Source organism: Dendrobates tinctorius, unplaced genomic scaffold (assembly GCF_039654945.1).
Source record: "Dendrobates tinctorius isolate UK_male_01 unplaced genomic scaffold, ASM3965494v1 ptg000022l, whole genome shotgun sequence".
In the NCBI taxonomy this organism is placed as follows: domain Eukaryota; kingdom Metazoa; phylum Chordata; class Amphibia; order Anura; family Dendrobatidae; genus Dendrobates; species Dendrobates tinctorius.
In genome coordinates, this window is record NW_027361690.1 from 112,346,068 (window position 1) to 112,367,859 (window position 21,792).

The following is a 21,792-nucleotide window of genomic DNA, read 5'->3' on the forward strand; positions in this document are numbered from 1 at the left end:
CCTTAGGGTATGTGCCAAAGGGGACTTTGAGACATTGGCATAAGGAACCGCTGAGTTTTTGAAGGTGTAAATGCGTCAGGTAATCTCCATTGGTCATTTTTCAGAAGTGTCTTCGCCTGTGTCATTCAAGTCGTTCTCGCAGCAGCTCAGCTGCCGCCATCTTTGCTCTAGACTTTCAAGCATATAGAACAAGCTGCTTTAAAAATAAAGCTGCCCGAATAATGAACGTCACTTTTTTTTAACCAGGAGAGGAACAATCAGAGGAAAAGTATAATAGGAACCCGTCACCACTTCTGGATTTATCACCCACTCCTGGTTTTAGCTTACAAATACTGAGGTAAAAAACTGACCAAATACTGAATGTGTGAACGTGGCCTTATGGAAATTGTGTACAGTAATGCCGTTTTGACATTCTTGTGCATTATGCCTATTTTTTTTTTTTTTTGGCATCGCTTTTTCAGTTGGATTGCAAGCAGAATCCGCCTGAAAAAAGGTGTTGTGTTCACAGAGCCTTAGCCTGGGGTCACACGTGTGAGAAACTCGCGCCTCAATACCCGGCACTCGGGACTGGAGTGCATGTATTTCTATGCAGCCGCTCACTCCGGTCCCGAGCGCCGGCGGCAGTGCCGGGTATTGAGGCGCGAGACTCGTGCGAGTTTCTCGCAAGTGTGACCAGGGCCTTGGAGAGATGTCATCACACCGATGTCAAAACATGTCAAAATGTAACACTTATTGTCCGGGTGACAATTAATGCTTCTTTCTAATTGTCTTTGTCACTATCTCCGCTTTGGTGGGTTCTTTAATAAATAAGAAAAGGTGGCGCAATATTCCGAGTGTGTGACGCCGGCCGCTACGCGGTGACATTTACACCGTCCTCTCGTGTCGTTAGCGGTGCAGTTGTCGGCTGACTGTGGCTGGTCCTTTGTGCCACCATGATGAGTGTATACATCAGTATACAAGGTGCAGTGCTGCCTATAGACACCACCTCAGGCAGCAGCACACTCTAATGTCTCGGTCTCCCTGTGTTGTGGTGGAAATCTCTGCTCTTCACCCCATTCTGCCGTCTCTGTGCTCAGCACCTGCTCCCTCCCTTTCTGCCTGTGACCCCCATCCTCCTCCTCCTCTTCAGTCACCGCTCCTGATCCTCTGCTGCTCCACTTCGCATTTTAGCATTTCTCAGTCACTTCCCTTTTGTTTGCTCCACATCTGTGCCCCTGAGCTTCTCCCTTCCCCCTCGTGCCGGCTTGCTGAAGGCTGAGAGAGAGGCACACACAAGGTGAGTGCGGGCTGCCATGCACCGGCTGGGGACGTCCTGGAGCCCCGGCACATGAGCAGCGCTCTGCTCGCCTCCATCAGAGGGGCAGAATCCGGAGTGATCAGGTGTGAGCGGCACTTGGATCACCCATCAGCTGCTGCACATAGTGTGTCCCTGCAGCCCCGAGCTGTGCAGTGTGGCCCCACACGTGGGCTCTCCCCCCACTGTCACTTGGCAGCCCTGGATTGTGAGGTCCCCTATATGCAGTGCAGGTTAGGAGGACCAGCTCTGACTCTGGGGTGCATGGCTTGTATGAAGGGGTGACTCTAGGGTGGGGGGTCTCTTTGTTGGAGGGGGTGGGGGAGGGCCGACCTGCTGGTACAGTCCCGGCTCCAGAACAAAGAGCTGTGTCCTGTCACTGAGCCATTATCAGCTCTCCCCTCGTGTCTGTGGCAGCCCTTGGTGTGTGATGTGGGCATGTGCACATTTGTATGTGTAGAGTTGGTGTTTATACAGAGACAAACTTTGTATGGGCACTTTGTGTATCGCTAATGGCTTATTTGTGTAGTGTAAAGTGGCTACAGTTGTGGCAATGTTTTATTTATATTCTCATTATTTAATACTAATGGTCATTATTGCGCTAGTTACCGTAATGGGTTTCTCCAATTGTTCCGTAGTTGGGGTGTAGATTGTGACCGATGCCAAAAAAAATTGTTGTCAAAAGCGAATTTTTTTCCCCCATCACTCTGTGGCTGATTTTCTGTTTCGGTTGTGTTGACATATCCCTCTTCTTCTTCTTTCTTTTTTTTTTGTAGGAAAAGTTTCAGGAAGTCCTGGTCCAACCCCATCCCGGCGGATCACTAGAGCGTAGTGTTTCTGAGTCACCATGAGCTGCTGTCAGGGGGGGAAAGGGGAATCACCAGAAGACACGCTCGCGCCCGCACCGAATATGTCTGTTGGGCTGGGAAAAGAAGAATTTTGGGTTCTAAGAAGGTATTCGCTGTAAGGATCCCGTCTCACAGAGGGTCGCAGCCAAATGAAGGGACGTAAACTGTGGATCACTGTTAGAAGTCGGTTAGCGTTGGTTCACAGGACTAGATAACCTTTGCCGCAGACACCGCGCAGCGTAGCCCCATGCCCCTCGGCAAAACCGCTGTTTTAAAGGTTTTAAGGCTTTTTAGAAAAATTTCGGTTCGGTGCTTATGGAGACCCAGCATGCCCCATTGCCTCACATGGGGAGTCAAGCTGTGTATGATTTTTCCGACGACGGGGAATCCCTCGGGAGGCTAAAATCAGTGGACTTGCCGGTGGAGACGCCGGTGACTGGCGGTGCGCGAGGCTCCGTTGGAAGCAGTGGCAGTAATATGGAACTTTTGGAGCAGCCCCTCAAGAAGAGGAAGCGTTGTGGGGTCTGCGTACCGTGCCTGAGAAAAGAACCTTGCGGAGCCTGTCGCAACTGCGTGCACCGGAATACCAGTCACCAGATCTGCAAAATGAGAAAATGCGAACAGCTGAAGAAGAAGCGAGCGGTGCCCATAAAAGTCGCAGAGGTGAGAGGTTGCAGCTCATTGTATACTTTTTTTTTCATTGACGGTGGGGCATTAGTATTGCTCATGAAAATTCTTGAGCAATCTGTAGACTTGACGTGCAAAAGTTTTTGTAATTGAAGCTATAATAAATTCAATATTGATAAAACAACAAAAATCTTCTGTCCCTAGATGTCCTACAAAAAAAAAAAACAAAACAGTTCCCATACCGGGAGTTGAACCCGGGCCGCCTGGGTGAAAACCAGGAATCCTAACCGCTAGACCATATGGGAGCATGTTGCCAAGCTCCTGCCGCTTCAGACTAAAGTGCACAGTGCTGTGTGGTGTCCTCCGGAGACTTTTCTGCGATGCGTTTCGGTGCACCACCAAAGCAGGGTTAAATGTCACTGTTACAGAAGAGCTGCAGATAACCTGTCACGCTCGCTCGCTACTGATACTCGCTTCCCAGCTGATGGCGCTCGCTTCCCATTGGTTTAACGTTGTATAGTGGGCGGGGTAGAGAACACTAGGGTTCATGTTTAAAGGTCCAGAGAAGTTCTTGACACCTAATTCATTGATTCATTCCGCGTGTTCCTTTTCTTCCTAATGTATGAATTCTTGGGACTGTCAGGAATTCGGCCTCCTGGTCTATGTGCGGTGTTATGCGATTTAGACGCTTGATCTGTCGTGATACCAGAGTGTATATTCATGTGAAACCATTGTGGCAGATGCATTTCTACGGTCATGGTGCAATTGATTCTCTTAGATGTATGTTTTTCACACACGTGTCCTAGCCCTGTCTTTTATGCATAGAACACATACACATTATAATCTATGGAACCGTTCACGTTTTTTTTTTTTTTTTGCTTTCTGCGGACTATACGTCATGGGAGACTTGTCCGTTTTTTGGATCCGAGTCATTGATCAAAATTACACATGTGAGTCTATGAAAATCACTGACCGCACACATCGGCATCCTTGTGCATGGTTTTAACGTTATAATAGGTAAAATAAGCTTTACAATCTTATTTTAGTCACCGTCGACCAGTGATCAGATCTAAAACTCTGATGAAAGTCGGACGATTTTTGCTTAGGAGAACAATTGCTGATGTCTGAATGAGGTCTGAGGCTGAGTTTACACGGAGGACCCATCCCCCAACCAAGTCATACGGATGTCTGAATAGATTATTATGTCTAGGCTTTTAAAGGGAATTTGTCACCTGTTTTTAGCCTTATAAGCTGCGGCCACCGCCATCAGGGGCTAAGGCTACTTTCACACATCCGGTGTGATTGTTCCGGCGGGGTGCGGCGGAAAGCCGGACCGCCGGATCAGGCGTGCAGCGGTGACAGTGGATGCAGGTGCGGCGCCTGATCCGGCTTGTAAAACATTTAAGGGAGCTGCAGCGGGAGCAAGCGAGAGAGGCAGCATCGGGAAGCCGGTATTAAAGGAGCCGCAGCGGGAGCAAACGAGAGAGGCAGCATCGGGGAAGCCGGTATGTACGGAGGAGAGAGAGGCAGCACCGGGGAAGCCGGTATTAAAGGAGCCGCAGCGGGAGCAAGCGAGAGAGGCAGCACCGGGGAAGCCAGTACTGGGGAAGCCGGTATGTACGGAGGGGGGGGGGGAGAGCGCGTGCTGCATCGGGCACTTGTGGGGTTAAAACTCACAGTGCCCGTGCATGCGCTGTTGAAAAAGCCGCTCCGGCGCTGCAAAAAAAGTTGCAGCCAACGTTTTTAGCTGACGCCGGACGGCGCAGGTTTGCAGTTTCCGGCAAAAACCGGAGGTGCCGTATGTCCATCCGGCACGATGCGGCGATCATTACATTCTATGTGCCAAAACCGGATCCAATTCCGGATCCGGTTTTCACACTTTTCGCCGCATCGTGCCGGATTAAAAAAAACGGATATGTGAAAGAGGCCTTATCTACAGCATTCTGTAATGCTGTAGATAAGTGACCCCCCCCGGTGTAACCTGAAAGATAAGAAAAGCGAGTTAGATTATACCCACCCGGGGGTCCGGTCCGGCGCCTCCCATCTTCTAGCGATGACATCCTCCTTCTGTCGTGGTTCCTGCACAGGCGTACTATATTTGCCCTATTGAGGGCAGAGTATAGTACTGCAGTGCACAGGCGCTGGGAAAGGTCAGAGAGATCTGGCACCTGCGCACTGCAGTACTTTACTCTGCCCTCAACAGGACAGGTAAAGTACGCCTGCGCAAGAGCCGCGGCAGAAGTAAAGAGGAGGACGTCATCTCTAGAAGATGGGATGTGCCGGACTGCGACACCCATCGGACCGGACTGGAGCCCGGGTAAGTATAATCTAAAGGCCCCGTTACACACACCAGTGTCCCAGCGATCCCACCAACGATCCGACGTGGATCGCTGGGACATGGTTAGCTGATCGCTGGTGAGCTGTCACATAGACAGACCCACCAGCGATCAGGACCAGCGAGCAAGCTGGTATCCAATGTAAACAGCGGGTATCTAAGAGCCGCGCGGCTCTTAGTTACCCGCTGTTTACGTTGGATACCAGCTCCCAGCGTCGCTGATCGTTGCTCTCCTGCTGCCACACGCAGCGATGCGTTCTGGCCAGCGGGAGACCAACAATCAAAAAACGGCCCAGGACGATCCTGCACGATCAGCGATACCCAGCGGGGGGGGGGGGGGCGGTCTCTGATGCGTGCCACACACAGTGATATCGCTGTGTGTGAAGGGGCCTTGTTTATGTTATCTTTCAGGTTACATGGGGGGGCTTATCTCTTGAATGCTGTAGATAAGCCCCTGATGGCTGTGGCCGCAGCTCATAGGGCTAAAATGAGGTGACAGATTCCCTTTAAATGTATGCAGATACTTGTCTAGGATATAAGCTGCATTAAATATCTCCTCTCCTGCCAATATGGAGCCCCTGCCGGCCTCCCATCATGGAATTTACACCGCTTGCTCGCCTTAACTGTGTCTTAATTGAGATTCACTCACTAGGATCATTACCGTTGGGGCAAGAATGGCATTTTCGGTTGCACTGCAGAAAATTTACTGTATGTAAATCCGATTATAATGAGATTTTTTCCCTCGGGTTCTTACGATAGGTTGATGATAATGGAGGCGGTAATCTGTTGACCCTGAATAGATAAAAGCCAGCTCTGTGTAGCGATGCTATGGCTGTACGTTGCTGTGGTATATGCTGGCGCTATATGAATAAGATAATAATGGATAACATGCGGGAGTGAAGAAATTCAAACGCCCGCTGTGCCGAGCTCTTACGATTGGCTGCATTTGTTCCTTACACTGTACATTTAGAGGAAAATGGTTTCTGTGTAATTGGTATTTTAAATCCCTGGGACATGGCGTACATGCTACTGACCTGCTCCCTCCTGTTATCTCCCAGCAGGGTCATAAATTGTCTCACATGGGTGGTATATGGGTGTGTGAAGTAGGCCTTTCCCTCTCATTGCCTGACACCCACTCAGCCGGTCAATCCGTTTATAGCACCTATTAGTACCTGCTCTTCTTTCCCTCCTGTGGTAGTCTGAATACTGGCGAACACCCTGCTAAGAATTACATGGCAGGCCTCCCTTTTGTGTATGGGGTTGTAAGAGAGCCTGAGTCACCCTCCCCCGCTCCTTCGCCCTCTTTCTCCTCCTCCATCTTGCCCCCACCTCACAGGGAATGATTCTTGACGTGTGGTATAGGCAAGCATATCCTATGGCTGCCAGCTGGGTTTTTTAAACTCCCCCCACCCCCACTGCCAGCAACATACTGCTCCCATTGTGTAGTCTGTTTAGTCTTCTGTAGCATTATGATCAGGATCTGGCTGGATCACTAAACACGCTGAAGCCATCCCAGTCTGCACAGGGTTCTGGTTTTCTGTGATGGCCGCCTGCAGCTGCTTGCCCTTTTGCCCTCTAGACCGTGTAAATGACTACTAATGTATACCTGTGCCAGATGCCAAGAGGGCAGAGAGTATAGAAGTATAGATAAGGACATCAGTTCGGATCTGCCTCAGTAAAAATGATTTATGCCGTACAATTACCACAATGTATGTATGCTTACTTGAGTCTTCAAAATAAGTGCGGATCAAGGCCGTATTCTTCACAAACGATTCATGGTCATCCATTATTCCATGCCAAAGCTGCGATCGGCATCCATATCGCTCATAACGTTTCGCTTCGGAGTATATGCCGATGGACTCGGGTCAAAAATCTGTAGCTTGTCGCATTGTGTCAGCGATCGGACTTCCACCTCCCATGCGCGTATCGGCGTCTTTAAATCCCTTTCTCCATTTCCCATGAATGGAGTGTTTTTAGCTGTGACGTTCACCGCTTTCCCACCATCCGACCCTACGCTGCTGCTTAACTAAACCAGCAGCTATGACTCATAAGCCTTCTAGTAGCAATGTCCTCGAGTTACCTTCCAGGGCAGTTTTCAGCCTCGGCCCACTAGGTTACGCTGTGGGAAACACGCTCCGCTGCGAATAAGGACGTAGTTCACTCTTCATTCTGTTCTGTGCCACCGATCTGCCCCGTCTCCTGAAGAGACAGCTTACGGGACTCCAGCAAAGAAAATCCACTATGTCTGACGCTCCCGAAGTTCATGTTTGGGGTTGAAATGACTTGTATTCATTTTTTTTTTTTTCAAACGTTTAGTTTGGAGTAAGCCACAATAACCAGACGAATAGGCAGAACAGGAGTTTGCCATGCAAGGAAGGTTAGTGGCCAAGAGCCAAGGGTGCTGAGGTAATTGTTGCTCCCTGGGCCTGATGCCTGAGTACACCCAGAGGCGTCGCTCCTCTCTGCTCCATAAGTAATGCATGGTAGGTTTTGGCCTAGTTACAGATTTTGCATTGTGCCCCAAGAGGTTCAAGCTACAATGCTAAGAACTTTCATAGACCTCATTAATGTGGGATTTAGTCACATCAGCACCAAGACTTCTGATTATGCCTGGTCCATTTTCAACAACCGTGGAAACTTAAGATAACAAAGCTGACTTCGCAAGCCTAAGAAACAAAATGGAAACCTGACAAATGGAGAGACTGGATGTACTCATGGATGGCTTTTGCCATCAAAAAGATCCCACTAAAGAAACGTAGAGTAAGAGTTGGAAGGGACCTCCCAGAGTCATCGTGTCCAACCCCTGCCCAATGCAGGATTCACTAAATGGATGTCTGTCCAGCCTCTGTTTGAAGACTTCCATTGAAGGAGAACTTGCCACCTCTCATGGCCACCTATTCCACTCATTGATCACCCTCACTGTCAAAAAGTTTTTACTAATATCTAATCTGTATCTTCTCCCTTTCAGTTTGATCCCGTTGCTTCTTGTGTTGGAATGAAACTGAAAGGGAGAAGAGAACTGTCACAAGATTCATGCTGCTTTAACCATGGGCGGCATGAATCTGAAAAACATTTCTGCATTACAAACATCTGTGCTGCTCTGAAATGTTGAGTTTCTGAGAAAAATACAGTAGAAAATATGGCCAGAGATGATTTGACTGGCTCAAAAGACATGTTCCCGAGCTGACTCTCCATTTGCTCATCTACGTTGCTGACTTGTTCCCTCTTGGCCACTTCTCCCCACAGTCTCAGCTACACTGACCGGTCCCTCTGTGTGTAAATGGGAGAGACTTTTCAAAGATGTTGGGTGGGAAAGGGGAAAAGCCGTCGGTAACATGCCTTTTGGACTAGTCGCCTCATCACTGGCCCCATTGGTAAAACACTACAGCATTTCGGACTACAACATGGAAGTTTACAATGCGGGAGCCGGTCTGATTTATGGTGCACGTGGTTTGGAGAGCATTTACGTTTTTGTGTAGTTCTCTGTAAATTCTAAACCAGAATGACCAGCAGACAGTTTCGATGGAACATTGGGCGCCAGCTGCCAATTTATATGCATGCGTAATACCAGGATAATAGACTAATCCATCCCTCTCTTAGATCATGTATAGAACATTAATAAATGTCTGCCCTTATTTTCTTGTGATCCCATCCTTCAAGAAAGTTGATTAATGACTAATAACATATGCAGCTCATAATAATATGTCACCTTTTACATTAACATTTGAAGAATTTCTCCCCTTAAAGGGAACATGTCCGGTCCTCAAATGCTATTACCTTACAGAATAACCCTATATGTGCAGGTTAATGCTGTCCGGCTACCTAACAATGTGCGGCTAACGGGAGAAAATTAACTTTATTCATCCTGAGAGCCGTTGGCTTTCAGTCGTAGGGGCTGGCACAACGCCGCTTCAGTCACTGCTCAGTACATGGTGAGTGGCGGCTTAAGCATGTCCTGGCACTTTGACAATTTGCTCTGCACAGATGTGCTGTAGAGCAAGCTGTCAATCAAAGTGGCGGGCATGTTTAACAGATGCTGCTCACAGCATACGGAGTAGTGACTGTAGCCGAACCAGGTACACGTCTATGACTGAAAACCGCAGTCTCCTAATAGCATTGCTTTCGTAAGGCGGCCAACTATCAACTATAAACAAAAGTATCAGGCGTTGAAATTCCAAATACCTGATCTTTCACCCCCCCCCCGTAACACCTCTAGATGTTAGTTGGTTCCCAACAGGGCTCTGGAGTCGGAGCCCATCTTGGTGGAGTCGGCGTTATGGAAATTGAGGAGTCTGAGGTTTGACTTACCGACTCCCCAGCCCTGGTGCCCATACGCATCGGATGGTTGGGGAGTCCTGCCGAAATTGGGGAATTCAGACAACTTTCATCTATTGTGTATGGTTTGGTGGTGGTGGTGGGGGGGGGGGGGGGGGGGCTTTGGATCATGTTTAGTATAATGATAGGACAAAACTGTCACCCTTGACATGTTGACATTTTTATTAGACTGTTAAAAACTGCATGAAAGGACGAATATAATTTGCACCAAATTGTTTCAAAGCGATATCCGTGCAGACTGGCACGAGCACCATGTCTACATATTTGGATAACCATTGTTATCCGTTTGAGTAAGACAAGAAAAGTCTATCTATTATCGGTGTATTTCAGCATCCTTTTAGGTTTAATGTACCCTAAAACCTGTCAATTTTGCTCTCACTTATGTTGCCAGGGTAAAATGTCAATCTTCATTTCCACTTTATTCATTGTATCGAAAATTCTTGGTTTCCTCCCTAAACGCCTAAGTATAATAAGTGAATAGACTTGGTTCCTTGTCTTTGTTAATAGCAACGAAGGAAGTTTTGGGTGTCTTTATAGATTGTAGGACCCTTCTCGTGCTGCACAGCGTTATCTACAGAGCGCTGTAACAATCGGGACAATGCCCTCATTGTGTGCTCTGCAGGTGGAGGGGCAGCAGATGACTAGCTGTGTGATGCACGCGGTGGGATTGAGAAAACGATGCTGCAATACAGGACTATTCCTCCAATTCCCTTCTCTTTAAGAATTGTAAGTACCTGTTTACTCCATATTACTACCCATGTAGTGACAACTCTTAAATACTGTTGTGTGCTTGCTTTAAGCACAGTTCAATATTTATTTTCTGGCTACATTTCAGTACTAACCTGGCTTGGAAGGCAATAAATTGTCATTGAGTCCCAAGCCAGTCATACATGTGGCGATGTCACGTGAAATGTTCTAATAGTAGTGGAGAATTACTTAATCTATGGGTAGTGAATAAAGCGGACAGTTTCCTGCACTGCTGGGTGGTAAAGAGCGCCACCTAGCTATGAAAGACCATGAAGGGGATACAGCTCTAAACCAGCCTCTTCTTTCTTATCAGGACTGGGGATAAGTGATGGCACATCCACCGATATTCCATCATTTTGGAAAATTGAAAATCTTTACATTACACTCTACTTCTTTTCAAGTTTTTTTTTTTTTTTTCCCTGTGTGTTTCTAATGGCTCAGACATTATCCCGGCAGAGCGGTTCAGGAGGGAACGTGATTATCCCAAACATGAACATCTGTTTCCTTTTACGCAATCTAAACTGTCTCCCCCAAGCTCCGTATTTTGGAAGTGGCTCAATGTTGTTTGGACTTGGGTGTAGTCCGGAGTGAGTGAAGGTGCTGAATACCTCCTAAAGTGGTGAAGTAGAACATTTGCCAAATGTCACTATGTCCTTTGTTTAGGCTTTTAGTGTTAATAGTATGTATTTAGTTGACATTTTGGAAATACAGTCCAAAAATTATATTAAAGTTTGAAACTTTGTTGAATATTCCTGATTGAGATTAAGAGGCTTAGATTAATAAAAAAAAAAAAAAATATATATATATATATATATATATATATATATATATATATATATATATATATATATATATATATATATTGTGTTACAGAGCTGCGCTATTATATATGGTTTTCACAAATTGATTTACTTTTTACTTTTCTATGCTAACGAAAGAAAGAAAACTCAACATTTGTGAGGGCCACCTCTTCCTGAGCTCCATATGGACTCACGACGCCCAACAATTTGTTAACATGTGGAGACTTCTCATTGCTACTTTAGTAACCGATATGGTAAAAGGAGCTATCCTATAATGATTACTAGTCTAAGGGTACACTAAGTGACGCACCAGCGATCCCGACAACGATACGACCTGGTAAGGATCGCTGGTGCGTCGCTAAATGGTCGCTAGTAAGCTGCCAAACAGGCAGATCTACTCAACGACGCAGGAACGATCCAGCGATCCGTATAACGACCTCGGCGGTCGTTGGGACCTTGTCACACAGCAGCTATTCTGACGACTCCCGCCTGCGTCCCTGAGTTCTGAGTCGCCAACGAGGTCGCTTGTCAGCGTCAAACACAAAAATGCATGCTGGCCAGCGGGACACCAGCGATCAAAAAATGGCCCAGGACATTCGAGCACGATCAGCGAGATCGCAGCGGGGGCCCGGTCGCCACCATGTGTCACACGTAGCGAGGGAGGGAGCTACAAAGGTATGCAATTTAGCATCTACTCTGAAAGCAGGAATATCACGACCCTCACAGTAGGTGTTGCAGCTGGCAAATGGTGCAATATCCTACGGTGCCCATATCCATTGGGGAGTAGTAGTTGGTGATCAATGTGGGTGATGAAAGAACAATAGCAATGAATACTTTCAAAGCTGCTGATTGGAAAATCTAATTTAATAGAGAAGAAAAGATGATGAGGATCCAAAAATAACGATACACTTATGACATGTACAGCTGCTAAATGTGTTATTGAATGGGAGGAACCCAATCTCCAAGATTACTTAAGGCCCTGTGGTTACATTGCCTTCATTTGTTGTTAAAACTAATTTTCCATTGAGTGTGTATTAAAAATAAATTAGTAACTAGTTATGAACTTGGTCAAAACTCTCATTTTAGAAAGATCAGCTATCTACAGCCCTATGATCAATGTTGAGTAGAATCTTTTTGAATATTCTAATGGATTTCCGCCTAATGTTTGCAGGCTCCATAAGTAATAACCTCACTACGCTGCTCACTGCTGGTATCAGAGTGGCATGCTACGGGAAGTGTTCCAGTAGAGGATGGCCGACAAAGATTTTGAGCACATGGCTAATTAGCGTAGAGAATAAAGCAGCCACTGCTACCGGTGGATTCCACTGGGAAAGTTTGTCCTCTGACACCAGCATAAATGGAGCCACACAGCAGGCTTTTGGGACCGTAAGAGTTAAACAACCCCTCCTGTAGGCAGAGTGCATGGCTTACCATGTTTCTAGCTAACCTCAAAGCTTTATTTCAGAATTACTTGAACTCGCTTTCCATAGGTGACCAATACCAACTTCGTGAAAATGAGGAATGAATGATCAAACATGATATAACATTCATCTTGAGGTACTTCTCTAGTTCCTGTCATCTCTAGAAAACCGTCATTAACCAAATCCTCAGATATTTGGCTTCATTGTATTATGGGAGCTTATACCCTTGAGGGTTTTCTTACAATGGAACCATTCATCAATTTGTCGTTGTCTCGTGTTACTCCGAATGGAATTAATGAGTCTTTTTAAGAAATGTTAACATTTGCAGTCAAGTTAAGCTGTGGAACCAAATGGAAAACATCCTTGCATGGCACCTCTGTATGCTATTTGGCAAATGTGTTGGAAAGAAGACTATAGGATAGTGCTGATTGTGGACATTGTAGACATATTGCTCCTGAAACTGTTGACTGAAGGTGTGCTCCACTTGAAAATAATCAAAGGTTCAGAATTTATATCATTGTATTAACAAAGGTGTCATGATCATTAATAGGACTGTTGGCAGAGACTGACTGTTTAAACCAAGTACATGCGCTTGTCGCACCCTTTGTACGGCCAAATATTTAAATACAACTTTCCACCTAGTTCTTTTCCTCCTCCTCTTTAACAGCTCTGGCTTAATAGAGCCAGAGAATTGTGGAGATGGAGGGAAACAAGTAGGTGGGAATGTGCACTTAAAGGATTGGCCACGCCTTGATGCACCGAGCGCTGACAGTGTCCCTTTAAATATGCTGACAGTCCCTTTTAAATATAAGGGCCCAACTCTTGTTTGTGAAGTGTCAGCACATCATCAGTGCAGTATGTAAAAGGAGCTAGCTAATTGTCTCATTTCAATATCTATGCTAATGTATAGACTAAGGCCACGTTCAGTATTTATTCCATATTTACATCAGTATTTGTAAGCCAAAGCTAGGATTCAGTGAAAAATTCAGAAATGGTGACATGTTTCCATCAACTTTTCCTCTGATTGTTCCACTCCTGATTTTGGCTTACAAATGCTGATCGTGTGAACGTGGCATTAGACGGGAGCTAGCTTAGCCATTGAAATGGGTGAACCAGAACAGGTCACGTGCCAGCACAGGAAATGCTCTCTTGTGTGGAGTAGAAGCCGGAGGTGGAGCTACCAGAACCCAAATCCCACCAGCGTCAAGGTGAACCCAAATCGGGATGGTCCTGACCTCTGGTATTAAAACCTTTTCCCATGTGCCAAAGTGATGTCAATGTGAATAAGGAACGAGCAGGACCACGTCCTGAATGTGGATACCGAGCAATGGGAAGCTATATAAACGTAATGTCCTGGGCCAAGAATTATTGAACTTTGGTAATTTTTCCTGGAAACTTAGGAACTCTATAATACTTGTCTTTACCGATTAAAACCATAAAGAGGAAATGGTATATTTCAAAATTGAGCACAAAATCTAATCATTGAGATTCTGTAGTCAGCATAGAGAAGGGACAAAATGGAAATCCACCCGAGTGTATTATAGTACTGATCTGCATATAGTTACATGTGCACATCTCTGCTTGAAAATTTTCATAAACTTGACCTGATATCGATGTCCTCTATGTTGGGTGCTGTTGTTGTGTATTCTTGAAAAGATAGATGTATGCATCCGTCCAAAAAATGTTGAGTCCAGGGCTGTGGAGTCGGTGCTCATTTTGGTGGAGTTGGAGTGGGTATAAAATGGACCGACTAAGACTCCTAAAATCTAATATATAAAGCTCAATGTGTGTGTGTGTGTGTGTGTGTATGTGTATGTCCGGGATTGGCATCCGCACCGTTGCAGCTACAGCCACAAAATTTTGCACAGTCACACGTCTGGACCCCGAGAGTGTCCTAGGCTATGTTGTTAGGCGAAATTTTAACCCCGCGCGTTCCAATTCACCAAACAATTTTGCCCCTATCTACATAATGGGGGAAAAAGTGTGGGTCTCAAGCCCCGCCCCTCATTATGATGTCATAATGGTTGCCATGGCGACGCTGATGTCATCATAGGTTGCAAGCCCCGCCGCTCATTATGATGTCATAACAGTTGACTATGTAATGGAGGGTGTGTGATGGGTATATGGGCGCTGGACTATGGGATGGAGGATATGTATGACGGACGGGTATATGGGCACGGGACTATGGGATGGAGGATGTGTGATGGGTATATGGGCACGGGACTATGGGATGGAGGATAATTATAATTTGCTTTAACTAACCACAGTTACTATGCCCGGGCAGTGCCGGGCTCTTCAGCTATATATAATTGGGTACAGTAGTTCAATGCAGAATGTGCTGAATATTTTTTTCATAGGAATTTGGGAAAGTTATGAAATGTCCTCTAAATGGCTGTAATATTCCTGATCTAAGGCTACATTCACACACAGCGTTTTTCCTGCGTTTGAGGATACATTTTTCAGCTGCAAAAGCAGATCAGCTTTTTAAAAAACCGCATCACCTGAAAGGTGTTTGAGCTCATAGAAAATGTTTTCAATAGCAAAAGCAGATTAGAAATCTGCTCTATCCATTTATCCATATCTGTCTATCCATATCGTATCTGTACCAAAAAGATTGAAAGCTGGGTAGCACACAGACTATCACTCCTTCTTTTTTTTTTTTGTTTTTTTTTTTTTTGCACCAGTCACGTACACCTCATAGCTGCCCAAAAGGACGCCCAGGACAGGAATTGCTCGTCTTCAGTAACACATCAACATCAATTGATAGTTGGAATAAATAGACTGTATTCATCACCACATCTTCTTAAGTTGCAGGCTTTATTTTCAAGTGTAGGGGTGTGCAGTATGAGGTTCTGCCCCTCCCCTAGGTTTGATCCTGGCTACGCCCATGGTGTGACTGTAGCCTGAGGATCTAGGCTTTGTCATAGCTGAGAAGATTATATATATATATATATATATATATATATATATATATATATATATATATATATATATATATATATATATATATATATATATAACAGTACAGACCAAAAGTTTGGAGACACCTTCTCATTCAAAAGGTTTTCTTTATTTTCATGACTATGAAAATTATAGATTCACTCTGAAGGCATCAAAACTATGAATTAGCAAATGTGGAATTATATAATTAACAAAAAAGTGTGAAGCAACTGAAAATATGTCTTCTATTCTAGGTTCTTCAAAGTAGCCACCTTTTGCTTTGATTACTGTTTTGCACACTCTTGGCATTCTCTTGATGAGCTTCAAGAGGTAGTCACCGGAAATAGTTTTCACTTCACAGGTGTGGCCTGTCAGGTTTAATAAGTGGGAGTTCTTGCCTTATAAATGGGGTTGAGACCATGAGTTGTGTTGTGCAGAAGTCTGATGGATACACAGCTGATAGTCCTACTGAATAGACTGTTAGATGCTTTTTTTCTTGCCATAATACAAATTCTAAGTAAAGAAAAACGAGTGGCCATCATTACTTTAAGAAATGAAGGTCAGTCAGTCCGAAAAATTGGGAAAACTTTGAAATTGTCCCCAAGTGCAGTGGCAAAAACCATCAAGAGCTACAAAGAAACTGGCTCACATGAGGACCGCCCCAGGAAAGGAAGACCAAGAGTCACCTCTGCTGCGGAGTATAAGTTCATCCTAGTCACCAGCCTCAGAAATCGCAGGTTAACAGCAGCTCAGATTAGAGACCAGGTTGCCACACAGAGTTCTAGCACCAGACACATCTCTACAACAACTGTTAAGAGGAGACTTTGTGCAGCAGGCCTTCATGGTAAAATAGCTGCTAGGAAACCACTGCTAAGGACAGGCAGCAAGCAGAAGAGACTTGTTTGTGCTAAAGAACACAAGGAATGGACATTAGACCAGTGGAAATCTGTGCTTTGGTCTGATGAGTCCAAATTTGAGATCTTTGGTTCCAACCACCGTGTCTTTGTGCGACGCAGAAAAGGTGAACGGATGGACTCTACATGCCTGGTTCCCACCGTGAAGCATGGAGGAGGTACTTTGCTGGTGACACTTTTGGGGATTTATTCAAAATTGAAGGCATACTGAACCAGCATGGCTACCACAGGATCTTGCAGCGGCATGCTATTCCATCCGGTTTGCATTTAGTTGGACCATCATTTATTTTTCAACAGGACAATGACCCCAAACACACCTCCAGGCTGTGTAAGGGCTATTTGGGGTGGGGTGCTACGCCAGATGACCTGGCCTCCACAGTCACCAGACCTGAACCCAATCGAGATGGTTTGGGGTGAGCTGGACCGCAGAGTGAAGGCAAAAGGGCCAACAAGTGCTAAGCATCTCTGGGAACTCCTTCAAGACTGTTGGAAGACCATTTCTGGTGACTACCTCTTGAAGCTCATCAAGAGTGTGCAAAGCAGTAATCAAAGCAAAAGGTGGCTACTTTGAAGAACCTAGAATATAAGACATTTTCAGTTGTTTCACACTTTTTTGCTAATTATATAATTCCACATGTGGTAATTCATAGTTTTGATGCCTTCAGAGTGAATCTACAATTTTCATAGTCATGAAAATAAAGAAAACTCTTTGAATGAGGTATGTCCAAACTTTAGGTCTGTACTGTATATATGTAATCGATATTACATAGTGTATTACATATTATATTATGTTCTATCTAAATATCTTGATTATTGTATCATGAAAATGATTAAATGTCTGATGTTCACATTGTACTACAATAAATGTTTCACTTAAATATAAACAATATATGTTGGAGTTGGAGTCGGTGTAAGGGAAATTGAGGAGTCGCAGGTTTGGCTTACCGACTCCACAGCCCTGGTCCTAGATACAGATCAAAACATAGATTGATCAGTGTTTTGTCATTCTAACTTATGTCCTTGTCGCCCAGAGTGAAAACCTTCTTAACCAATTGTGAATGACACATCATTAAGAACGTGTCTCGAAAGCTTTAGTGTTTGTGTTTGGTCATCTCCAGCCCGGAAGTTCACGCACTGTCCCTGGTGTTTGTTTACCAGCAGCCGGCACATGATCGGTGCATCCAGTCAGTGGCGGTGATGTGCCGTACTACTAGCTCTTAATTTCCAAGGTATTGTGTCAGTTTTAAGTGTTCAAGCTTTTGTTTCCTTCACATTAATGCAGTGCTTGGTATTACTGGGTGGAGAAAGACGATCAGTACAGCCAGCACTCTTGTGGTCACTCATAATTTTTGGGATGCAGCTGATCAAGCATCTCTGTATTCACCATTATTCTTATAGTGGATACACAGAAGAATAATACAATTTTACCTGCAAAATGATTTTTCTTACCTGTGTTCGGTAAGAATGTGCTGTAAATATTTTGTAGGGAGTATATCAAGTACCTCTGGTGCACTGTCCTATTTGCTGCTTGTCCACCAAAATTCTTGCACCTGAAGTCTAGTCTGCTGAACCTTGCACAGGACAGTTGTGGGTGGTGTTGGGTTTTGCTACTTTGTCTCCCCAGATTGATTTTTATTTCTTAATTCTTCCTACTGTGCAAAAGTGATGATATTTAATGGGCCTGATTCACCAACGCTTTGACACTGGAATTCTTATGTAAGAAGCTTTGAAAAGTCACACAAGTTTGGCACAATGAGAAGCTGCGCTAAAATTTTGCAAGTTATCGCAATTTTACCTTATTTTTGCCCAATTCTGACACAGTGGGCAGAGCTGCGGTTGTAAATTGAGACCTTGATGACCTTGGCTGTCAAATTCATGGAAGCACGGGGCTGGAATAAGATGTGTGGTGAGGAGCAAGGTGAGACAAGCACCACTTGTCAGATACTCCTGATTCATTGAGGAATGCGCCTTTTCATGAATCAAGAGCATCTCACTCCAGCAACCCCCTCATTAGGACCAGTGTTATCAACTTTAATCTTGATATATCGTGGCCTCAATGTTTTTTTTTTTTTTCTTCTTGCATTTAAACCTGATGTGTTAATGTTCATAAGTAGATGTACGCCATCCAAACCTGCTATTCTTCTAATGGGAAAAAATAGGTTTGGATGTGTTTTAGATTTCAACAAGCAAAATTCCTCTTCATTATGGGGTGGGGACTAAACTCAACCAAAGGTATCTGACAGAAGCTTATCTTTCTCCCACTGAAAATACATGCACTGAGCCAAGCCTACATGTTAATGGGACAAATCTAGAAGAATGCTGTTGGCTGAGCAAGCCAAGTACAGTTGACAGTAGTCTAGGTTATATGGTCATCTTTTGTCTGCATATAACAAGTTAAACTAGGGAAATGGAGAAGATGTGGATGGAAGGGTTTCTCCATTTTTCATGTAGAAGTTTGGACAGTTAATATTTTAGCCTCAGGCTTGAAACTGCCATTGACAATGCTAATCATAGATACAATTTGGGGACCCCTTTTTTTTCGGGGCATCAGTCAAGGTCTAAGCTTTTGGTTAGTGTGGAAAGCACTTAGAATACAGGTGGACCTGAGAAGGATCATGGACTAAAGTTTTTGAGGAAAATCATTCATGGGCACTAGGACATGGACTATGATTGGTCTATGTGTTGTCTGGAAGGCACATGGACAGCACACTGGAAATACACCCCTCTAAACCACGGCAGACAGACATGCATGTATGTTTGGGGTCCGGTGCTGTCTACCAAACAATTGATCCTGTGTACAGCTGCCTTTGGATAAGTGAGCACTTAGGCTGAGGCTTTATTTAAAATTGCAGAAACCTAGAGGGGCAAGTGTCAGCAAGTAGCACACAGGCCAGGAATTGCTCATCTCTACACTAAGGAAACTTTTTTAGAAATGCTAAGTATCCACTGTTACAGTTGCTTACTTTTTTACTCTGTAAACTATATGTATATTAGAGAGCTTGATGTGGATTATATTTTAACTTTTCACTCAACTCCGTCATAGTAGTGCATCTGCTGTAAAGGGGATCTTATCAATGGCTACCTTCTGCTTTGCTTAAGTTTTTAAACTGCTGCCAGTAAATTGTCTCCTAATTAGTATGCTAATGATCCTGCATCCTAGCATACCGCTAAGTGCTCTTTATTCATTGGTCTCCTGCATGGTACTCAGCGCAGAGTCATCCCTTGGCCATGTAAGGACCAACCTCAGCACCTGTAGTGAGCTTGTTGGCATTTGATGGGGCCAGATTAGCGAGCTCACACAAGGCGCTGAGATTGGTCCACGCCCATCTGACCGCTTGGAGTTAAATGCCACACAAGATGGCAAAAAATAAAGGTCCTATTGTATGTCAAGATGCCGGAGAGCGCATGGAATAGATGGTTAGGAGAGAAATAATGTGCTGGCAGCAGTTTAGTAACTGTAACCGGATGACCGGTTCCTTTTAAGACCATATAGAACTATAGACATATCTGTATTTTGGGCTGTCTAAAAGAGGCCAGATATTTACTTTGGCTCATGTTGGTGGATTCAGTCAAGTGGTGAACTCTGTTTCAAAGGTCTTGGACATAATTTGACAAAGTAAATCTGTCAAGGACCTACTACATGAAAATCACTTTTACCTATTTTGAATATTTGGTTGAGACCTGAATGAGCCCATATACATTCAATAGCTGCCGGCACTAAAGGAGACTGTTGAAACTCAACCTGACGGAATCCTGAGGGTCACGAGGCCTCTATAGACGACATAGATGGTTCTGTCACACTCTATTTTGGATGACTTTTACTTGTGGTGGGGAAGATGTTTATATTAACAGTTCAACAGTTGGGCAGTGGGGTTTGGGGGGTAAAAATGTTAAGGTTTGCCAAAAAAAGATGAATAAAGTCAACTGGCCCATGGTGAGGGGTGGTTGGATTTTATGTGGAAAGTGTACAGCGGCCATAGATTTTCTGAAATATTATGGTTGTTAGCTTTTCCTTGATTGTAAAAAAAAAAAAAAAAAAAAAATAATTCAACATTTTCCTGAGTTTAGAGAAGTCCATGCTAGGTTGGAAATGCCAGACAGTCATTGACAATTATTTTCTTTGTCACTAGAAAGTAGGGTGAGCTTTCTATCAAGGTCTTATGGGCATTACACTAAATCCAGCAATTGCAGCTCTTGCTCTCTCCATAGAGCCACGCATAGCCGCATTTTCATGTGTATGATGGAGTTGTGAAAGATTGGCTTTTGACCAGAAGCTAACTCCTTTGCCGGTTGCAAGGTGTATGGGCATGTTTACTCTGGGTGACTCCCTGGTAGACTCCGGTCCACAGCTGGCAGGGTCTGGAGCAGGCTTATCAGGTGTGGTACGTGTTACCCCTATCAGGGCATCAGTTCACATGTTTTAAATTTCACTTAATTTGAAATCCCAACTCGCTCGTTAGGAGGACTTTCCGCAACGTTACCTATTCAGTGGCAGAGGTCATACAAGGCGAATGATTTCCAAAGCAAGCCCTTTAATACTTTTCAGAAAAATGTTTCTCGTGTCCCTTTTTTCTTTTTTTTTTTTTTTTACAGTTGTAGTTGTTGCTTGAGAAATCCGACCCACTACTTCATCAATGATCTCTTACTACCGATAAAAATTCTTAAAGCAGTCATGCTCTTGCATATGTTGATACTAGCAAGAGTTCTTACCACTTTCTTGCATCGCTCCTTTAAAGGAACCGGCGCACACAATTCATGTGCGTGAAACGTTACATGCCGGTTCATTTTAGTCTTTGGTTCATTTTAGGTCATCTCGACCTGCTCGTTCAGTTTCATATTGATAAAAGGCTGAAGTATATGTAGCTGATCTTCCGGAGAATATTCATTTACGGTATGTGGAAAGCGTGCCAGCGAACACATGGCCACAAATCTAAATTTTTGGCTTCCTGGAGAAGATGGTGCTACTTGTCTAACACACCCAGAACATCCTTTTGCGGACGGGTTTCCTGTTTTTTATTCTCGTTTTCTTTATATAGGGTTTAACGCTGTAAACGCCATGCTGTCAGAATTGGCAGTTCACAGGTTACATACTTCCGCAGTTTAAAGAGCTTGCTCTGCCTGAGAGTTTAAGGCTTGGTTGCGCCACCCACAAAAGTTAACTCTTCTAGTAGCGGATTGGCGTCGCCTGCTTACAGAGGAAAGTTTTATAGTGAGGATAGCCTCATTTCTATAGCCTAGTCCGGTCTATTAACTCCTTCGTATGGCTTTTGTCATACCCATAAAAGTAAAATTATTCATCTCGCGGCTTTATTCTGCGTAAGTGTAGTAGAAGGAAGCGGTGCACCTTGCACGAGTAGGATTTTGGTAAAATTGTCAAGGTGCGATGATGGCTATGGGTGGGCTATGCCGATAGATATAGCGTGTGCCATGTACATGTCCGTGTAGCGTTGCACCATGGCATTACTGAAGAAGCCAAATTCTATAACCGTAAACACTTGTGAAAAAGCAAAACCTATGATATGAAAAAGGAT

At 44.5% G+C, this 21,792-nt stretch overlaps 1 protein-coding gene and 1 non-coding gene across 4 annotated transcripts in view; one reads left to right on the plus strand and one right to left on the minus strand.

The window, feature by feature from the left end:
* Positions 1–785: 785 nt before the first annotated feature.
* Positions 786–21,792, plus strand: part of TET3 (tet methylcytosine dioxygenase 3) — a 126,322-nt gene continuing 105,315 nt past the window's right edge. The window contains exons 1-2 of one of the 3 annotated variants that reach the window (XM_073569049.1): positions 786–1,276; positions 2,071–2,805. In XM_073569049.1, the coding sequence (XP_073425150.1) occupies positions 2,458–2,805 (348 nt within the window). In that variant the 5' untranslated portion in view covers positions 786–1,276; positions 2,071–2,457. The other 2 variants (XM_073569050.1, XM_073569051.1) reach the window with 2 other exon arrangements.
* On the minus strand, positions 3,003–3,074 carry TRNAE-UUC (transfer RNA glutamic acid (anticodon UUC)). The gene has a single exon. It is a non-coding gene; the product is annotated as a tRNA-Glu (tRNA).